This window comes from Entelurus aequoreus, linkage group LG10 (genome assembly GCF_033978785.1).
Source record: "Entelurus aequoreus isolate RoL-2023_Sb linkage group LG10, RoL_Eaeq_v1.1, whole genome shotgun sequence".
Classification (NCBI taxonomy): domain Eukaryota; kingdom Metazoa; phylum Chordata; class Actinopteri; order Syngnathiformes; family Syngnathidae; genus Entelurus; species Entelurus aequoreus.
Window position 1 is genome coordinate 10,400,883 of NC_084740.1, and position 21,566 is coordinate 10,422,448.

Here is a 21,566-nt window from a genome sequence, read left to right on the forward strand (position 1 = left end):
GACTTTATGAGGCCTCATTGTTAATAAGGTCGTCTCTTACTGGACTTTGAACTGAACTAAGTTCCTATAGTGTTTACCTGGTCAATGACCATAAAGTTATCTCCTAATACTGAAAGTTGTAAGCTTTAATTCTGTTGGCGTGCACTGTAAGCCTTTCTCTGCGTCTAAATTCTAAATGTACCTATGTGTGCATGGGGTAAGTGTACTCTTTACAGGTGTTGTTATACTCCACTGCAGGGATTGCAGACATTTATTTGAAGGTCTGTTTTGAAGGAGGCCTTATTTAAACAAATGATTCAGTCATAATGTACCATAAGTGTATACATTTAGAAGGTATCTCCTATTAATGCGTACTATACACAATGTTTTTTTTTGTTTACTCTCAAAGTGCAATATTTCCTACATTCCTTTAGCAGTCGAGAACGCGCCTTCGGTTTTCCAACCAGGTATGAGCACGACATGTATTTTAGGTTGCATTTCATGGATAAATGTTTGCTTTTTCAATCTGGTTGTTGTAGGTTCAAAGGGGCAACTAACTAAGGTGAAAGGTTTATAAGAGAAAATATTTAAAAAGGTTTTTGGTGAGATTTGAACTTTTTGAATGTGTTTGTCTCAATTTCAATCAACTTGCCAGGGGACTGGAGATGGGAAATTATATCAGCACTTCAGTCATCAACAATAATATAATCTGAGAAATGGACATTGAAACAGTGTAGGTCTGACTTCGTAGGATATGTATAGCGAGCAGTGATATATATAAATAATCCCAGCATAGTATCTGAGGGACCTTTTCTTCATCTGTCATAATCAAACATAAACCCATTATTAAAATGTTTAAGATATGAAAGTGAGCAGAATATGAACAATCAAACCAATTTCCTCTGAGGACCACACTTTTCTTTTATTTCCAAATGATCCTGTGAGCTCATTTCTCAGGGTTCGTAATTAAATTGTATTTGGCTTTAAAATATACATAAATGTAAAGTTGTTTTCTCCGTTTGTGGGAAACTGCAAACCATCACATTTTTCTAATGTTTCTCAAATTGTACTGCGCATCTTTCCCTTGACCAGTTCCGTGTTTTGTTTCTATCCAGGCTTTTATTTTGGTAGGGCACCTCGCGTCACGTGACCAGAGATTGACCAATAGAAACACAGAGTGCAATAGTTTGCGGAAGTTTCCCCCTGACCGTGTCGTCTTTTACCGCGGTGACGAAAACTCTTTTTGTTTTAAATGCTAGTAGGAACGGGAGGCCAATGTTATAGTTGAATTAGTCCAGTCTATATTCCACGGTCACACCGACCGTAACAGTAATGTCCAAATCGAAATCATCGCGGCATCTAAAAGAAAATGAGTGCAAACAGTTGCCGATCTACCAGCACAAAGCCAAACTGATCCAGGTAGTGAAAGAAAGCACTTTTTTGGTGGTCACAGGTGAGACAGGCAGTGGGAAAACGACACAGCTTCCACAGTACTTACATGGAGCAGGTAAGCCCTTTTCTGTGTTTATTTATAAGTATGCAGCTGTCAAACACGTGATCTTAGTTCATGGTGTTCACCGGTTTTGATGTTGTGTTTACCTGTTAGGTTTTTGTAAAAATGGCAAAATATGCGTTACCCAGCCCCGCCGGGTGGCTGCCATTACGGTGGCTCAGAGGGTAGCCCAGGAGATGCAGTGCACTCTGGGTAAAAAGGTGGGCTACCAGGTGCGCTTCGACGACTGCACGTCACAGGTGAGACACCACGCCCACAAGCATGTCTTGTCTTCTGTTGTGAGATGGTGATGCCATGATGGTTTTTGAGGCAGGACACTGAGGTGAAGTACATGACGGATGGATGTTTGCTCAGAGAGGTTCTGGCAGACCCGGGACTGGCTCAGTATGGTGTGGTGGTCCTGGATGAGGTCCATGAGCGAAGCCTCAACACAGTGAGTTGCCACACAAAAGCATGAGAGACACTAATGGGGGAAATAGCTTTGAAGTAGTAAATATAGATTTACAGTACCTTTTATGCTCATAAAATTTGTTTATAATGTATATTTTCTGCTGGATCTACTCTCTATGTTATGCTGCAGCTGTTACATATACTGTAATATTGTACATGGTAATTGTTATATATTGTATATATGATATAAACATATAAGTCCCACCTCCAAAGACATGCACCTGGGGATAGGTTGATTGGCAACACTAAATTGTCCCTAGTGTGTGAATGTGAGTGTGAATGTTGTCTGTCTATCTGTGTTGGCCCTGCGATGAGGTGGCGACTTGTCCAGGGTGTACCCCGCCTTCCGCCCGAATGCAGCTGAGATAGGCTCCAGCACCCCCCGCGACCCCGAAAGGGACAAGTGGTAGAAAATGGATGGATGGATGGATATCAGTATATATCGTATACTGTACATATATTATGTAAATATTACATATATGTTATATATAATATTGCTACTACGGTACATTTTTAGTCTATTTTATACCTGCATTGTCCTTTCCATCCTTACACTTTCCATCCTTTGTAACTGAGCTACTGTGTGGAACAATTTCCCTTGTGGATCATTAATGTTTGTCTAAGTCTAAGTCTAATATTAACTTCCATCCATCCATTTCTACCACTTGTACCTTTCGGGGTCGCAGGGGGTCACTGGACCCTATCTGAGCTGCATTGGGGCGGAAGGCGGGGTACACCCTGGACAAGTCGCCACCTCATCGCAGGGCCAACACAGATAGACAGACAACATTCACACTCACATTCACACACTAGGGCCAATTTTAGTGTTGCCAATCAACCTATCCCCAGGTGCATGTTTTTGGAGGTGGGAGGAAGCCGGAGTACCCGGAGGGAACCCACGCAGTCACGGGGAGAACATGCAAACTCCACACAGAAAGATCCCGAGCCCGGGATTGAACTCAGGACCTTCGTATTGTGAGGCACATGCTGCCCATGAGAGACACTAATGGGAAAAATAGCTATAACACTGTCATTTTGAAGTAGTAAATATAAAAAAAAAAATCCACTGTAAATTTACAGTACCTTTCCTCCATCCATCCATTTTCTACTGCTTGTCCCTTTCGGGGTCGTGGGGGGTGCTGAAGCCTATCTAAGCTGCATTTGATTTTCCTTATTCTGGCACGTACCGCTATGACAGATGTCTTAAAAAACTTTAAAATATGAAGTTCATTCCTGTAGTTTTTTTCTTGCACTAGTCCTGCTGTATTCTCATAAACATTTACATTATTTGGCACCAGAGGGACATGCTATAGAAAATGGATGGAAAAAAATAATACAACTTTTTTGTTGAAAATTACAACATTGTTCTTGTTCAGGTGCGATATTATTATTATTATTATTATTATTATTGTCCTTTCTACTACAGTGGCTTGGCGAGTACTCTAGGTGAGGCATATTTAACATGATTGTTTATATCTTAGGATATCCTCCTGGGCTTACTGAAGAAGGTCTTCTCTGATCCCGCTGAGGCAATGAGGGGACGCTCTTTCCCACTGAAGGTGGTGGTGATGTCGGCCACCTTGGAAACGGAGAAGCTTTCTGCCTTTCTCGGGGGGTGTCCTGTATTCACTATACCTGGGAGGACTTTTCCTGTCACGTGCACATTTGGCAACGCTGTAGGACCAAAGGACTTGGACAGCATGGGTTATGTGAAAGAGGTATGTAACGGTATCTATTGAATGAGATTCAAAGCCTGGTGTTTTGATACAACTCTTTTTTTTTTTTTTATCGTACATTGCTGCCCAGGTTGTGTCTTTGGCGCTGGATGTCCACACTAGTGAGATGGCAGGAGACATTCTGGTGTTTTTAACCGGTTGGCCATATTCTCTCTTTTACAGCATAAACGTAAAACTATAGACTGATTTGTGACTTTATTAGGAAAGCTTTTTTTTTTTACACTTATTTCATGTACATTAAATTTTTGCGTTTTAATTTTGTGAACTGAAACAAATTTAATTTAATTGGAAAAAATTGTTGGCAAAATTCAGTGTATAAAAATTAAGTGTTTTAAATTCAATGTATAAAAATTCAGTGTTTTAAAAATGTACTGTATAAAACTTCATACTAAATAAAGTCAGTGTTTTAAAATTCAGTGTAAAAACAACTCAGTGCTGAAATATTCAGTTTAAAAAAAATTTGCTGTTCAAAAAGCAAGACTCAATAAGACTGAAGCAATCAATCCTGTCTCAGCACCAGCCAATGAGGTGCCAAGTTAGAGTTTAAAAACAGAAATTTTATGCACTGAATTTTTAAACACTGAATTATTTTTACATTGAATTTTTAAACACAGATTTTTTAACTCTGGATTTTAAAACACACATATTTTGCTCACATTTTTTTCCCAATTAAATTGTCAGTATAATTTGATGCAAAACAAAATTAAGTTACATAAATTCAATGTAAAAAAAAAAGCTTTCCTAATAAAGACACAAATTAACCTCTGTATAAAGCTTGTTAAAATCCTAACCAATCAATCTGTGTTTGACAGGTCAGTTAGAAATCGAACGCGCCTGCGATTTGCTGTTTGAGAAAGCAGAATCTATAGACTACCGCTACGACGTGAAGGACAAAACAATGGAGGGGCTTCTTATTTTACCTCTCTATGGATCCATGCCTACTGGTAAATTACGACTATTTGATTATGGAATTAAACTTCCAATTGAGATACACGCTTGCCTCCTCTTTCCAGATCAACAGCGGCAGATTTTTCAGCCACCTCCTCCCGGAATAAGGAAGTGCGTTGTGGCCACAAACATCGCCGCTACATCTCTCACCATCGACGGCATCAAGTTAGTATTCTGCTTTGACACATTTATGGCGTTTAGGGTATGGCGTGACTTGATCACACTGTGCTTCCAGGTACATCATCGACAGCGGCTTTGTCAAACAACTCAACCACAACTCCAGGGTTGGCATGGACATTTTGGAAGTGGTGCCCATTTCTCAGTAAGTCACACCTCCTAAAGAGTTATTACTACAGTATATTTCAATATTTTAGTACCTACAAGGTAACAATTCAGCCTTGATGATGGAATTTAGACAGTTTGAAAGTGTTTTTAGACAGGCTTACTGGTAACGCGCCATTTTGAGACCTGTGTGAAGTTGGCCCCCTTATCATGGCAAATTTGTTCATTCTACGATTGTGCTGCAATTTCTTTTGTCTAGCTATTATAGTTTTTATGTTATTAATGTTTTATTATTCGTAACCCGACCTCCCCCCACCTTGTCAACATGTCCCCAAACTTGTCCCATTTGTTTGTGCGTGTTTCTGCTGCAAAAATTATTTGTCCAACTATTATAGTGTCTATGTTGTTAACCTAGTTATTATTCATATCTAGCCCCATAACATAAAAACTGTAATAGTTAGACCAATATCTTTTGCAGCACAAACGAATGGGACAAGTTTAGAGGTGGGGGGGTCTAGATCAGTGTTTTTCAACCACTGTGCCGCGGCACACTAGTGTGCCGTGAGATACAGTCTGGTGTGCCGTGGGAGATGATGTAATTTCACCTATTTGGGTTAAAAATATTTTTTGCAAACCAGTAATTATTATCTGCAAATAATGTGCCGTTGTTGAGTGTCTGTGCTGTCTAGAGCTCGGCAGAGTAACCGTGTAATACTCTTCCATATCAGTAGGTGGCAGCAGGTAGCTAATTGCTTTGTCGTGATCACAATATGCAGGCGACAGCGGGAGGCAGTGTGCAGGTTAAAAGGTATCTAATGCTTAAACTGAAAAATAAACAAAAGATGAGTGCCCCTAAAAAAAGGCATTGAAGCTCAGGGAAGGCTATGCAGAACGAAACTACAACTGAACTGGCGACAAAGTGAAGAAAAACAGAATGCTGGAAGACAGCAAAGACTTACAGCATGTGGAGCAGACGGCGTCCACAAAGTACATCCGTTCATGACGTGACGATCAACAATGTCCCCACAAAGAAGGATAAAAACAACTGAAATATTCTTGTTTGCTAAAACAAAGCAGGTGCGGGGAATAGCGCTTAAAGGAAGACATGAAACTGCTACAGGAAAATACCAACAAAACAGGAAAAGCCACCCAAATAGAAGCGCAAGACAAGAACTAAAACACTACACACATGAAAACAGAAAAAAACTCCAAATAAGTCAGGGCGTGATGTGACAGGTCGTGACAGTACACCTACTTTGAGACAAGAGCTATAGTGATGCATGCTTGGTTATGGTTTAAAATCATATCCGACGACTTTTTATTGTCAATATCGAGTTTCATATTTGAATGATTTCTGCTGGTGGTGTGCCTCTGGATTTTTTCAACGCAAAAAATGTGCCTCGGCTCCAAAAAGGTTGAAAAACACTGGTCTAGATGATGTCACTAGTCAGAAAATAAAATTTTAAAAACCGCAACGGCACAAACAAACATTTTCACAGCTCAAACCAGCTTGTAAAAAATCTCCCCAAACTTTCCCCTTTTTATTTGTTAGTTTCTGCTGCAAAAATTATTGGTCCAACTATTATAGTTTTAATGTTGTTATTCATAAACGGCCCCATAACATAACAATAATTCACAAAAGTTTTTTGTAGCACAAACATAGCACAAACAAACGAGACATGTTTGGAGGTATTTGACAAGGTGGGGGGCTGGATGATGTCACTTCAGAAAATGTATTTCAGAATAACTTAAAAACCGTACGGCACAAACGGAAACTTGTCAAAAGATGGAGCTAACTGTTTTATTGACATTCAGACTTTACTTAAATCAATAACGGAGCAGCATCTCCTCATCCGGAAACAACCACACCGGAAATGTGTCCCGTGAAAAACCGTCCGACCGGAACTCTAATAACTTAAGTTCCTTGGGTGAATAATGAAAAAACTCACTACACCGGTATGTTTTAGCGCTTTCATGGCAAGTTTACTGACAGATATAAGTAAGAACTTTACACTACTTTATATTAGAAATGGCAACAGCGGAGGATGAATGTCTCATAACAAGATAGAGAAAAAGAAGAATCTTATCAACTACGGACTACAAAGGCGGACGTGCAATTTTTCAGGATTTATGCAGATCCCAAATACAGATCAGCAGGTACCAGAAGGTAAGAAAAGTTGCCTTTACATAATATTGCGAAACAAAACGCCAGATAATGTCTTACCTTATACACACAGCATAGTAATACTCGTATGTTGAAGGACATATAACGGTGCAGCCTACACTTATCTCTTATGTTTGACTGCCATCTACTGGTCACACTTATCATTACACCATGTACCAAATAAAATTGCTTCGAGATGGGCAAGCTCAACCAAACTTATTCCTTACATTAGGCGCACTGTCGAGTTTTGAGGGTAAAAAGGATATTAAGTGCGCCTTATAGTCCGGAAAATACGGTATTTTGGCTTAAAAAAAAAGGGATGAAGGTGAAGCTTTTCACACTGAAGCGCCGCTCTGGAAGAGGTGTTTTAAACATGGATAGCTAGCTAGCGGCTAAAGTCCATCTGCAGTTGGCAGTGTTTTAGCTGCTTCTAAAACACTATTCATCACCATGTCTACAAATGAAGTACGTCTCTTCCAAGTATCATCCCTGTAGGAAGAGGAATAGCTGAACACACTACACATCATAGGAGGATACGATAGTTCACCGCTAACAGCAAGTTAGCGCTCCTGAATGTAAACAAATGCCGTGGGTGATCTACACAGACAGCAGCTGTAACGATACCAAGTACAAGAGTCGTATATAGATGATAATGCAATGATTACATTGATCGGTTTTATTATCTTCAAATCTTTTGTCATTTTTTATTGTTTATTAGCTCAGGAAATATGTCCCTGGACACATGAGAACTTTAATTATGACCAATGTATGACCCCGTAACTATCGTACTTGGTATTGGATTCATACCAGAATTTGTGGTATCACCCAAAACGTATGTAAAGTATCAAACAACAGAAGAATAAGGGATTATTACATTTTAACAGAAGTGTAGATAGAACCTGGTAAAACAAAAAGTAAGCAGATATTAACAGTAAATGAACAAGTGGATTCATAATCAATTTTCTACAGCTTGTCCCTCATAATTTTGGCAAAATAATATAAAGAAAAATGACACAATATGTTACCGCATACGTCAGCAGCTAAATTAGGAGCCTTTGTTTGCTTACTTACTAATAGATACTTTGTCTTGTATGTTCACTATTTTATTTAATGACAACATTGTTATTTGATTGCAATAAGAAACACATGTTTAATATACCATAAGATTGTTAGTTAAAAAAGAGCCAATAAGAACATTTTGTTAGTGGTCCCCTTTATTTTTAAAGTATCGAAATAGATTTTGGTACCGTTACAACATTTTTGTGAATCGGGACAACCCTAATCCCTAGTATTGTGCACTTTATCCACTTTTTCCATGCACTGTAACTCTGCAATAGATGGCATCCATCACATACTACAATGTGACATTAGGTAATCGACAGGATGACACAAACATGAGCAACACTAGCGTAGCTATGTGAGCTACGGCACTAACATTAACGGCAAAATCATTCTAGGTGAGTCTGTTCGCTGAAGAAAAACAAGATGATCAAACTTATCTGTAGCTGACTAAGCGGATAGTTGGCACAGCTTGTTAAGATGTGTAGCAAAGCCTGTTGTTGCACAGCTGTCGTCTAAGAAGTGGCGAGCATATGCACCTTGCAAGGGGCTGGTCAGAGGGAGGAGGTTTTTCCGTCATAAACTTAAAAAGTAACTATTTAAGCGCCTCTTCTCTCAAAAGTAGAGCAAACAAGTGAGGGAGATGATCGATTTTAGGGCGTTTGTTGGAATATAAGTAAGAAGTCCATTGTTGCAAAGTAAGGAAAGTTGTCTGTTTTGATAATAGTTGGGGGGAATTCACATGTTGACTTGCTGCCGTTAGGAGTGAGGCTCAGCAGAGAGCGGGCCGAGCTGGAAGAACCTCAGCAGGGAGGTGTTTTCGCATCTACACGAAGGAATTCTGGGAAGAGTGCATGCCTGAATATACGATTCCAGAGATCCAGAGGACAAGTCTGACTGCAGTGATCCTCACGCTCAAGTGCCTGGGTGTCCATGATGTCATCAGGTACATGTGCTGTCTTACCTTGTTGTCAACATTGCAGTTATGATCTCGTTTAACTATCATTTCTCCACAGGTTCCCCTATCTGGACCCCCCAGAGGAGAGGTTCATCCTAGAGGCGTTGAAACAGCTCTACCAGTTTGACGCTATTGACAGGTCGATCACGCTCTTTAACCAACGCTCTCTTGCGTTGTGCTCTTAATTGATGTGGTCTGTTCTGCTAGGAGGGGTCGGGTGACTCACCTGGGCCAGCTGATGGTGGAGTTCCCTCTGCACCCGGGCCTCACCAGGGCTTTGCTCAAAGCCGCCTCGCTCGGCTGCCAGGACCTGTTGCTTCCAGTGGCCGCTATGCTGTCTGTGGAGAATATCTTCATACGACCAGGTAATGTGACACTTTTCTGCAAGAGATCCATTTATTCTAAATGCAGTGGAACTTCAAGGTAACGTTTTCCATGCCAAGGACCCCAGACTAATGTAGAGATGGTGTGAGGACCCATTAAGGCAGGGGTCACCAACCTTTTTGAAAGCAAGAGCTACTTCTTGGGTAGTGATTAATGCGAAGGGCTACCAGTTTGATACACACTTAAATAAATTGCCAGAAATAGCCAATTTGCTCAATTTACCTTTAACTCTATGTTATTATTAATAATTAATGATATTTACACTTAATTGAACGGTTTAAAAGAGGAGAAAACACGAAAAAAAATGACAATTAAATTTTGAAACATAGATTATCTTCAATTTCGACTCTTTAAAATTCAAAATTCAACTGAAAAAAAGAAGAGAAAAACTAGCTAATTCGAATCTTTTTGAAAAAATTAAAAAAAGAATTTACGGAACATCATTAGTAATTTTTCCTGATTAAGATTAATTTTAGAATTTTGATGACATGTTTTAAATAGGTTAGAATCCAATCTGCACTTTGTTAGAATATATAACAAATTGGACCAAGCTATATTTCTAACAAAGACAAATCATTATTTCTTCTAGATTTTCCAGAACAAAAATTTTAAAAGAAATTCAAAAGACTTTGAAATAAGATTTAAATTTGATTCTACAGATTTTCTAGATTTGCCAGAATCATTTTTTTGAATTTTAATCATAAGTTTGAAGAAATATTTCACAAATATTCTTCATCGAAAAAACAGAAGCTAAAATGAATTAAATTAAAATGTATTTATTCTTTACAATAAAAAAAAAATTACATTGATTTAAATTGTCAGGAAAGAAGAGGAAGGAATTTCAAAGGTAAAAAGGTGTTTAAAAATCCTAAAATAATTTTTAAGGTTGTATTTTTTCTCTAAAATTGTAAAAAAATTGTAAAAAATTGTAAATTGTAAAAAAAAAAAAAGGAATTTATTTAAACAAGTGAAGACCAAGTCTTTTAAATATTTTCTTGGATATTCAAATTCTATTTGAGTTTTGTCTCTCTTAGAATTAAAAATGTCGAGCAAAGCGAGACCAGCTTGCTAGTAAATAAATACAATTTAAAAAATAGAGGCAGCTCACTGGTAAGTGCTGCTATTTGAGCTATTTTTAGAACAGGCCAGCGGGCTACTCATCTGGTCCTTACGGGCTACCTGGTGCCCGCGGGCACCGCGTTGGTGACCCCTGCATTAAGGTATACAGTCGTGGTCAAAAGTTTACATACAGTTGTAAAGAAGTGAAGTGAATTATATTTATATAGCGCTTTTCTATAGTGACTCAGAGCGCTTTTACATAGTGAAACCCAATATCTAAATTCCATTTAAACCAGCGTGGGTGGCACTGGGAGCAGGTGGGTGAAGTGTCTTGCCCAAGGACACAACGGTATAGGATGGCGGAAGCGGGAATCGAACCTGGGAAACCTCAAGTTGCTGGCACGGCCACTCTACCAACTGAGCTATGCCGCCCCTGTAAGAGATGATTAAAGTGGAAAGATATGTCATTGTATACAGTAAATCTATTTTTGTAATACATTTATTAAGAAAAGATAAGGTACTTTATGAACACATTATTTCCACGCTTTCGGGGGCCGCACAAATGGATGTGGCGAGCCAGATCTGCCCCCCGAGCCTTGAGATTGACACCTGTGGACTAAGAAAACCAACACATACGCACACGGGCGGACGTAGCAGTTTATCGATGCCAGCAAAGTATTACATAATGTCATGGCTGTCTTGAGTTTCCAATAATTTCTACAACTCTTATTTTTTTGTGATAGAGTGATTGGAGCACCTACTTGTTGGTCACAAAAAACATTCATGAAGTTTGGGTTTTTTATGAATTTATTACGAGTCTACTGAAAATGTGACCAAATCTGCTGGGTCAAAAGTATACATACAGCAATGTTAATATTTGCTTACATGTCCCTTGGCAAGTTTCACTGCAATAAGGCGCTTTTGGTAGCCATCCACAAGCTTCTGGTTGAATTTTTGACCACTCCTCTTGACAAAATTGGTGCAGTTCATTTGTTGGTTTTCTGACATGGACTTGTTTCTTCAGCATTGTCCACATGTTTAAGTCAGGACTTTGGGAAGGCCATTCTAAAACCTTCATTCAAGCCTGATTTAGCCATTCTTTTACCACTTTTGACGTGTGTTTGGGGTCATTTTCCTGTTGGAACACCCAACTGTGCCCAAGACCCAACCTCCGGGCTTATGATTTTAGGTTGTCCTGAAGAATTTGGAGGTAATCCTCCTTTTGCATTGTCCCATTTAAAGCACCAGTTCCATTGGCAACAAAACAGGCCCAGAGCATGATACTACCACCACCATGCTTGACCATGGTGTTCCTGGGATTAAAGGCCTCACCTTTTCTCCTCCAAACATATTGCTGGGTATTGTGGCCAAACAGCTCAATTTGTGTTTCATCTGACCACAGAACTTTCCTCCAGAAGGTCTTATCTTTGTCCATGTGATGTCAGATGAAACAAAAATTGAGCTGTTAAAAAGGCCTTCCCAAAGTCCTGACTTAAACGTGTGGACAATGCTGAAGAAACAAGTCCATGTCAGAAAACCAACAAATTTAGCTGAACTGCACCAATTTTGTCAAGAGGATTGGTCAAAAATTCAACCAGAAGCTTGTAGATGGCTACCAAAACTGCCTTATTGCAGTGAATCTTGCCAAGGGACATGTAAGCAAATTTTAACACTGCTGTATGTATACTTTTGACCCAGCAGATTTGGTCGCATTTTCAGTAGACCCATAATACAATCATAAAAGAACCAAACTTCATAAAAAAATGTTGTGACCAACAGGTATGTGCACCAATCACTCTATCACAAAAAAATAAGAGTTGTAGAAATTATTGGAAACTCAAGACAGCCATGACATTATGTTCTTTACAAGTGTATGTAAACTTTTGACCATGACTGTATATCCTGTATAAAATTGTGTTGTACGTTAAACTGATCATAAATGTACCTTGTTATTGTGCAATACTATATCTAAATTAGGGCTGGGCCATATGGCTGAAAACTATATCACAATATACATGTTTTATATTGATTGATATCAAAAATAGATATTTTTTTATGACTTATTTAATTAAGCCTGCCAATAAATACAGTAATACAATTTCCAACTTACCAAGGGTGATTTTTATCAGCGGAGAAGGTGTCTGGTAGCCAGCCAGGTGGTAAAATTGCAGTAAATTTGAAGGTAGTTGCAGTTTCTAGACACTAGAGGGCAGTAGTGTATAAGCTATTGAACACTACACAGAGTAGTTTGGGAAGCTGCTCATTAAACGGACACATTGGAAGTGTCAGGATGTTACCGCACGTCTGCATTAAAACCAACAAAACTACAGACAAGTGTCTGTTGTTGAGTTGATAAATCACAGTTTTTCTTCTCACTCAATGCAGAGAAAAACGGCGCAACCAAACTTGGTAGTTGATACTGTTACCTGATTGGCTGTTGGCGTCACACTCCCATTGCTCAGTAACACTTCCTGTTTCCTGTTTAGCTGGGTTTCCAGAGCGCGAGTGACTTTATGCAACGAATCTTGCTTAAGAATTTCTTGTTTTTTCACACCAAAAAATATAAATATATATCAAATATTTTATCAAACCTCCGGGTTGGGGAGGAGACCCTGCCCCAAGTGGAGGAGTTCAAGTACCTAGGAGTCTTGTTCACGAGTGAGGGAAAAGTGGACCGTGAGATCGACAGGCGGATCGGTGCGGCATCTTCAGTAACGCGGACGCTGTATCGATCCGTTGTGGTGAAGAAGGAGCTGAGCCGGAAGGCAAAGCTCTCAATTTACCGGTCGATCTACGTTCCCATCCTCACCTATGGTCATGAGCTTTGGGTTATGACCGAAAGGACAAGATCACGGGTACAGGCGGCCGAAATGAGTTTCCTCCGCCGGGTGGCGGGGCTCTCCATTAGAGATAGGGTGAGAAGCTCTGCCATCCGGGGGGAGCTCAAAGTAAAGCCACTGCTCCTCCACATCGAGAGGAACCAGATAAGGTGGTTCGGGCATCTGGTCAGGATGCCACCCGAACGGCTCCCTCGGGAGGTGTTTAGGGCACGCCCAACCGGTAGGAGGCCACATGGAAGACCCAGGACACGTTGGGAAGACTATGTCTCCCGGCTGGCCTGGGAACGCCTCGGGAGGAGCTGGACGAAGTGGCTGGGGAGAGGAAAGTCTGGGCTTCCCTGCTTAGGCTGCTGCCCCCGCGACCCGACCTCGGATAAGCGGAAGAAAATGGCTGGATGGATGGATGGATGGATATTTTATCAAACGCATTTCATAATGAAATTGATTGTGTCTATTGCGATATATTTGTTTTTATCGTTTTATCGGCCCAGCACTAATTCAAGTACCGTAATATAATATAGCGCCAATAATAGCCCTCCGGCAACTACTGCACTAATTGCTAACTGACAACTGACGCACTAATCGTTATTTGACTCTTTAAATGCTAGCTGACAACTGCCGCGTTAATTGCTAGATAAAAACTGGCCTGCTAATCGTTAGCTAACTAAAGCCTTGCTAATTGCTAGCTGACAACTTGCGCTTTAATTGCTAGCTGACAACTGCCGCTAATTGTTACCTGACAACTGGCGCGCTAATTGCTAGCTGACAGCTGGGACGATAATTGCTAGCTGACAACTGCCGCTAATTGTTACCTGACAACTGGCGCGCTAATTGCTAGCTGACAGCTGGTACGCTAATTGCTAGCTGACAACTGGCACGGTAATTGCTAGCTGACAACTGGCACACTAATTGCTAGCAGACAACTGGCGCGCTAATTGCTAGCTGACAGCTGGCATGCTAATTGCTAGCTGACAACTGGCATGGTAGTTGCTAGCTGACAACTGGCACACTAACTGCTAGCAGACAACTGGCGCGCTAATAGCCAGCTAAAAGCTAAAGTGGTCATTTGTAGCTGGCAGCTAACATAGCTAATCGCTAGTTGGCAACTGGTGCGCTAATTGCTAGCTGACAATTGACGCGCGGATTGCTACTTGACAACTGGCGCGCTAATCACTAGCTGACAACTTGCGGGGTAATTGCTAGATAAAAACTGGCCCGCTAATCGCCAGCTAACTAAAGCCTTGCTAATTGCTAGCTGACAACTTGCGCTTTAATTGCTAGCTGACAACTGCTGCTAATTGTTACCTAACAACTGGCGTGCTAATTGCTAGCTGACAACTGGCGCGCTAATTGCTAGCTGACAACTGGCGCGCTAATTGCTAGCGGACAACTGGCGCGCTAATTGCTAGCTGACAACTAGCGCGCTAATAGCAAGCTAAAGTGCTAATTTGTAGCTGGCGGCTAACATAGCTAATTGCTAGCTGTCAACTGGCACGCTAATTGCTAGCTGACAATTGACGCGCGGATTGCTACCTGACAAGTGTCGCGCTAATTACTAGCTGACAAGTGGCGCACTAATCGCTAACTAACAACTGCCACGCTAAAAGCTAGCTAAAAGCTAGAGTGCTAATTTGTAGCTGGCAGCTAACGTAGCTAATCGCTAGCTGGCAACTGGCGCGCTAAATGCTAGTTGAAAGCTAGAGCGCAAATTGCTAACTGGTGGCTAGCCCCGCTAACCGCTAGCTTGGAACTGGTGTGGTAATTGCCATCCATCCATTTTCTACCGCTTGTCCCGTTCGGGGTCGTGGGGGTTGCTGGAGCCTATCTCAGCTGCACACGGTGGCACAGGGGTTAGTGCATGTGCCTCACAATACGAAGGTCCTGAGTAGTCCTGAGTTCCATCCCGGGCTCGGGATCTTTTTGTGTGGAGTTTGCATGTTCTCCTCGTGACTGCGGGGGTTCCCTCCAGGTACTCCGGCTTCCTCCCACCTCCAAAGACATGCACCTGGGGATAGGTTGATTGGCAACACTAAATTGGCCCTAGTGTGTGAATGTGAGTGTGAATGTTGTCTGTCTATCTGTGTTGGCCCTGCGATGAGGTGGCGACTTGTCCAGGGTGTACCCCGCCTTCCGCCCATGTGGTAATTGCTCACAGGTAACTGGAGCGTTAATCGCGAAGCTTAATTGCTAACATGAATACAACTATATGATTATTCACTAGTGTATTTTTTTTTAAAGCTGCATTGAGTAAGGTGTCCCTGCTACTGTCGTTCCTAAATTACACATCTTTTATGTGTTACGTAATTGTTAGTGTATTTAAATACGTCTAAATGTGAGAAAAAATTGTGTGGAAAAAATATGAATAATAATGTATCATAATGAATACCTCTGCTCGGAAGTGGTCGCAACCTGTTCCAGAAAACTGATCCATTTAAAACGGTAGAATCATTTCAAGATTTTTAACCGTCATATAAGTGTAAAAATAAGTGAACTACTGTTAACGACTACATGAAAATAATACAGTGTAAAATTAGATGTGCAATGTAAAAATAACATGCGGTGACACCCTGCCGACACATGAGCATGGTAGACAAAAGTATTGGGACGTGGCTGGAGTCATTTGACCTGCATGCACTCTTTGGAGCACGTTGTTGTCCACTTTACCATTTCTGATTTGTCTCCTCCAGGTCACCCTGAGAAGCAGAAAGAGGCCGATCGGTGTCACAGAGCGCTGGCGGCCGGGAGCGGCGGCATGAACGACTTTGCCACGCTTCTCTGCGTTTTCCAGCTGTGTCAATCCAGGTCGCCGTCACTTTCTCAAAATCACATTCTGTCTCTCTTTGTTTCGCTATTGACGCCACACGCTTGTGTTCTCCAGTGAAAGGCCTTCCGTTTGGTGCAAGGACAATTGGATCCACTGGAGGGCGCTCAAGTCGGCATTCAGCGTGGAGACGCAGCTGCGTGACATCCTCCTGCGCCTGCAACAAGTAACGCGGCACTTCTCAGGTTTGACAAGGAACCGCCGTATTTCACGCTGCTTAATCCTCGTGTTTAGAGGAGAGATTTCCCCGTGGAGAAGTTTGACGGCAATAAAAATGAACTCTTCCGACGATGCCTGTGCACAGGATACTTCACCAATGTTGCCAGAAGGTAATATGAAGACGTAATTGCGACGATAAATTTGAGATATTTACAGTTCATAACTTGTAGATCAGTTGGGAAGGTGTTCTGCACAATGGATGGCCACGGATCCATGGTTCACATCCATCCATCGTCATCGGTAACATTTTGAAATGACATCTCTATCCAGCGTTATTGTTTCTAAATATCCTCGCTGTGGCTCTCAGTTGTTTGAGCAGGAGATGGAGCTGGACTGGATTCTCTTCCACGATGTGCTGGTGACATCGCGGGTCTACGTCAGGACCGTGTGTCCCATCAGATACGAGTGGGTGAAGGAGCTGCTGCCTAAACTGCACGAGGTGGACGTCTATGAGCTCAGCAGCGTGGCGAGACAGGAAGTGACCGATGAGGAGATGATCAAGTGGGAGAGCAGGGAGGCGGCTAAAAGGCAACCAGGTATTTTGGACCCATTTTAATTTGTCTAATGTCAAAGTAGGGCTGGGCGATATGGCCTTTTTTAATATCTCGATATTTTTAGGCCATGTCACGATACACAATATATATCGCGATATTTTGCCTTAGCCTTGAATGAACACTTGATGCATATAATCACAGCAGTATGATGATTCTATGCGCCTACATCAAAACATTCTTGTTCATACTGCATTAATATATGCTCATTTTAAACTTTCATGCAGAGAGGGAAATCACAACTATGTCAATTGATCAATACTGTATTTATTAAACAGTTATTAAGCAGTGGCACAAACATTCATGTCATTTCCAAAACAGAAAGTGCAAGATTGTCAGACATTTTAAAACAAGCTATTAGTGCACTTTTGTGAATGATGTCACTAAGATGACATATCAAAACAACACTAAATTAAAGTGCACTTTTTGTACAGAACGCCACTACAATAGTTTAAAACAAATAAAGTGCACTTTTGTGCATGATGTCACACAAGATATTTCAATAAGTGTCAAATAAAAATGAGCTGCATAATAGGAAATCAAATAGTGTATGTCCTTCGCTATGTGGTAGGTTCCTGCGGACGTTATCTCCTTCTGTTGTTGACTATTTTTTCCATACGGTGTTGATGTGGAAATGGTTGCCTCTGCATTTTGTTGGTGTGGCACCGAACGGAGATGTTGACATGCGGAGTTTCAAACACTCTTCATTCTCTAGCGCAGTGGTCCCCAACCTTTTTGTAACTGTGGACCGGTCAACGCTTGAAAACTTGTCCCACAGACCGGGTGGGGGGGGGTTGGTATTTTTTTTAATTTTTTATTTTTTTGTCATTAAAAAATACAATCATGTGTGCTTACGGACTGTATCCCTGCTGACTGTATTGATCTATATTGATATATAATGTAGGAACCAGAAATATTAATAACAAAGAAACAACCCCTTTGTGCGAATGAGTAAATGGGGGAGGGAGTTTTTTTGGGTAGGTGCACTAATTGTAAGTGTATCTTGTGTTTTTTATGTTGATTTAATATTTTTTTTGTATTTATTTATTTATTTTTTTATTTTTTTTATTTCTTGTGCGGCCCGGTACCAATCGATCCACGGACCGGTACCGGGTTGGGGACCACTGCTCTAGCGGGTGACTTTTCAAATGATGCTACATATTAGCAGTAATGCTACTTTTTGTAGCAACGCTTTTGCCCCACACTTGACAAATTACGGTTGTCTGTTCGACATATTCCCACTTTAAGCCAAACCACTGCCAGACGATGGACCCCCTGCTGTTTTTCTTGGGAATTAATTCTTCCTCCATTTGTTACCAGATTCGCACCTTCTTTCTCTCGTATTACCACTCGGACCACAGCTAACATTACCCATGCCTCTACTTCTCTGCTCAGCGAGGGCGTATACGTATGTGACGTATGTAAGAAGGTGCGCTTGTTTTACGTCTCTGTGAGAAGGAGAGACAACAAAGAGTGAGAAGAGCCTGTAGTGTAATGCCCGCAGCTAAAAGCAACTGCGTGAGAACGTATACTCGAATATCACGATATAGTCATTTTCTATATCGCACAGAGACAAACCCACGATATATCGAGTATATCGATATATCGCCCAGCCCAATGTCAAAGGGGAACTGCACTTTTTTTTTTAATTATTTGCCTATCGTTCAAAATCCCTATGTAAGACATGTTTTTCTTTTTTTTAATGCGTTTTAATTCTTAAAATAGTTCAAGTACCTCTGGGTCTTGTTCACGAGTGAGGGAAGAGAGGATGGTCGAAAGGCGGATCAGTGCGGCATCTGCAGTGATGCGGACCCTGCCTCGGTCCGTCGAGGTGAAAAAGGAGCTAAAACGGAAGGCAAAGCTCTCAATTTACCGGTTGAACAACGTACGTCCCTATCCTCTCACCTACGGTCATGAGCTTTAAATATTATAGCAAACGTTGCGAAGCTTCTGTGAAATTAATACGCCACGTGTGCTTAAAATGAGCAAAATAAGTAAATATTACCTTTTATATTTGTGCCTGTTGCTACATTACATATATACTTAGAGAATGTATACAGAACATTGATGGAGGTTTTTGGATGTTTTTAGAGTGCTTTACAAGTGGAACAGAGCGACTTCCATTTTCTCCATTGTAAGCTGACTTTTGTTCCCATTTATTTACTAGTTAGAATGCATAAAATATAGAATTTTTTTTTGATTCAAGAACTCCTTCATTCCGCACTCCATCCAGCTGTATAATCACTCACCATACAGCAATAGATGATATCTGTCTATTACCTGACACTTTCTATGTTAGCTACCTCTTTGTTTATAATATATATTTTCTGCTGGATCTACTCTCTATTTTATGCTGCCCTTTTTTTTTGCTGCAGCTGTTACATATACAGTAATATTGTACATGGTCATTTGGATTTGTTATATATTGTATATATCATATACAAATATAATAATATATCAGTTTATATTATAAACTGTGTATATATAATATATAAATATTACATATGTTATTTTATATTGGTACATTTTTAGTCTACTTTATACCTGCATTATCCTTTCCATCCTTACCCTTTCCATCCTTTGTAACTGAGCTACAGTGTGGAACAATTTCCCTTGTGGATCAATACAGTTTGTCTAAGTCTAAAAACATATGTGTTCTTGTCTTACGTAAGGATTGTGAATGATACACACATTTTTTAAAAAGTGCAGTTCCCTAAGCATGTCATGCTAAGTTTGTTTTTTTGCGTTTCTCCAACATTCCAGAAGTTTCTACTCAGGATCTCTTGAAGAAACTGGAGAAGCGAAATAACGAAAGCACCGTCAGTGATGCTCGCGCTCGCTACCTGCAGCGCAAGCAACAAAGACAACAGAACAGTAAAGCTCCCTGATGTTGGAACACCAGCGATGATGGACAATACCATATTTTTAAACAGTATATCCTGACAATAAACATTTTGATACATTTTTTTTTTTGTAATTTATTTTTGTCTTAAAGTTCAGCAGTGAAGCAAGCAGCCTATTGCGACCCGACCTCGGATAAGCGGAAGAAGATGGATGGATGGATGGTATTTGTAACAGGCGACACCATAAATGCTCCAATTACCGGTAACACAATTTGAGTTAAGTGCCAGGTCTCATATGGATTTCTAATTAGTGGCGGTGTTCTGTTGAAATGAGTTACTACGTCGGAAAAAAACTAGCAGTTGCAATAATCAAAAGCGGTGTATATCAATTTCCGCTACCGCATCAAAAAAATGCTATTTTAAGTTTAGATTTAGATATCAAAAAAACTTTTAAACTTTCGTCATGCTCTCCTGTTTGACAACAATAAAGTGTTATATTCTGTGTGTTATATTTAGTGTCAGGCATATTTAGCCATCAAGTAATGCTCACATATCGCTTGGTAGTCGGGCATGACTCTTGTTGTCATAGTTACGGGGTGTCCACACCTTTTCCAACAAGGGCCGCACACTGAAAAGTCAAAGTATGCAGAGGCCATTTTTATATTTTGTAAAAAAGAAAGAGACAGACATATATTTAAAGTCAAAACCTTGTGTTCGTTTGTTATAAGTGACAAAATGTATTATTATTATTAGTCCCAAAATGTCATCTTTTTCTCAATACATTACGTCTTTCTGCTCTTTTGTTACATTTTTACTGTTTTTATTTTCCTATGTAAAAACAAACTATGGAAATTTTTACAATGGCCAAAAAAATAAAAATACTTGTTAAATAAAATATCTGCATTGTTTTTATCGAATACTTAGGCCTACTACGCTTTTGTATTTAATGTCGGTCATTATGGTTTTCTGACGCGGTACTTGGTGAAAATAGTTTGAGAACCACTGCTGATTGGCAGTACTACATTGGCCCTAGTGTGTGAATGTCAGTGTGAATATTGTCTGTCTATCTGTGTTGGCCCTGCGATGAGGTGGTGACTTGTCCAGGGTGTACCCCGTCTTCCGCCCGTGTGCAGCTGGGGTAGGCTCCAGCACCCCCCGCGACCCCGTAAGGGACGCGCGGTAGAAAATGGATGGATGTTCTACATGCTTAGTGGTCAAAAGACACTGTGCCATAAATATACTTTAAAATAATTTAATTAAATCAACTATTTTGTCATTTCGATGGGTATTTAACTCGAGAAAACTTTCTCCCGTCTAGTATTGTTAGCGCATTCTGAAGGGTAGCTCACTTTGACAGAACACCTGTAGAACCCCCTGATGTACAGTACAGGCCAAAAGTTTGGACACACCTTCTCATTTCAATGTGTTTTCTTTATTTTCATGACTATTTACCTTGTAGATTGTCACTGAAGGCATCAAAACTATGACACCTGTGAAGTGGTGTCTACCTCTTGAAGCTCATCGAGAGTGTGCAAAGCAGTAATCAGAGCAAAGGGTGGCTATTTTGAAGAAACTAGAATATAAAACATGTTTTCAGTTATTTTACCTTTTTTTGTTAAGTACATAACTCCACGTGTTCATTCATAGTTTTGATGCCTTCAGTGACAATCTACAATGTAAATAGTCATGAAAATAAAGAAAACCCATTGAATGAGAAGGTGTGTCCAAACTTTTGGCCTATACTGTAGTTTGTATTAATT

The 21,566-nt window shown here is 40.4% G+C and overlaps 1 protein-coding gene across 2 annotated transcripts; it reads left to right on the plus strand.

Annotated features, from left to right (window-relative positions):
• The first annotated feature begins 123 nt into the window (after window positions 1-123).
• On the plus strand, window positions 124-19,923 carry dhx40 (DEAH (Asp-Glu-Ala-His) box polypeptide 40). Of its 2 annotated transcripts, XM_062060026.1 has the most exons (18): window positions 124-196; window positions 1,433-1,486; window positions 1,586-1,731; window positions 1,806-1,925; window positions 3,424-3,660; window positions 3,749-3,815; window positions 4,491-4,622; window positions 4,692-4,791; window positions 4,862-4,948; window positions 8,895-9,077; window positions 9,148-9,228; window positions 9,297-9,454; window positions 16,060-16,174; window positions 16,251-16,359; window positions 16,428-16,522; window positions 16,583-16,652; window positions 16,720-16,948; window positions 19,727-19,923. In XM_062060026.1, the coding sequence occupies exons 1-18, from the start codon at window positions 184-186 to the stop codon at window positions 19,849-19,851; spliced, it is 2,121 nt and encodes a 706-aa protein (XP_061916010.1). In that variant the 5' UTR covers window positions 124-183; the 3' UTR covers window positions 19,852-19,923. The 2 variants fall into 2 exon arrangements, with proteins under 2 accessions (XP_061916010.1, XP_061916009.1); XM_062060025.1 differs by lacking the exon at window positions 124-196 and having other exon boundaries at window positions 246-1,486.
• Window positions 19,924-21,566: the final 1,643 nt, after the last annotated feature.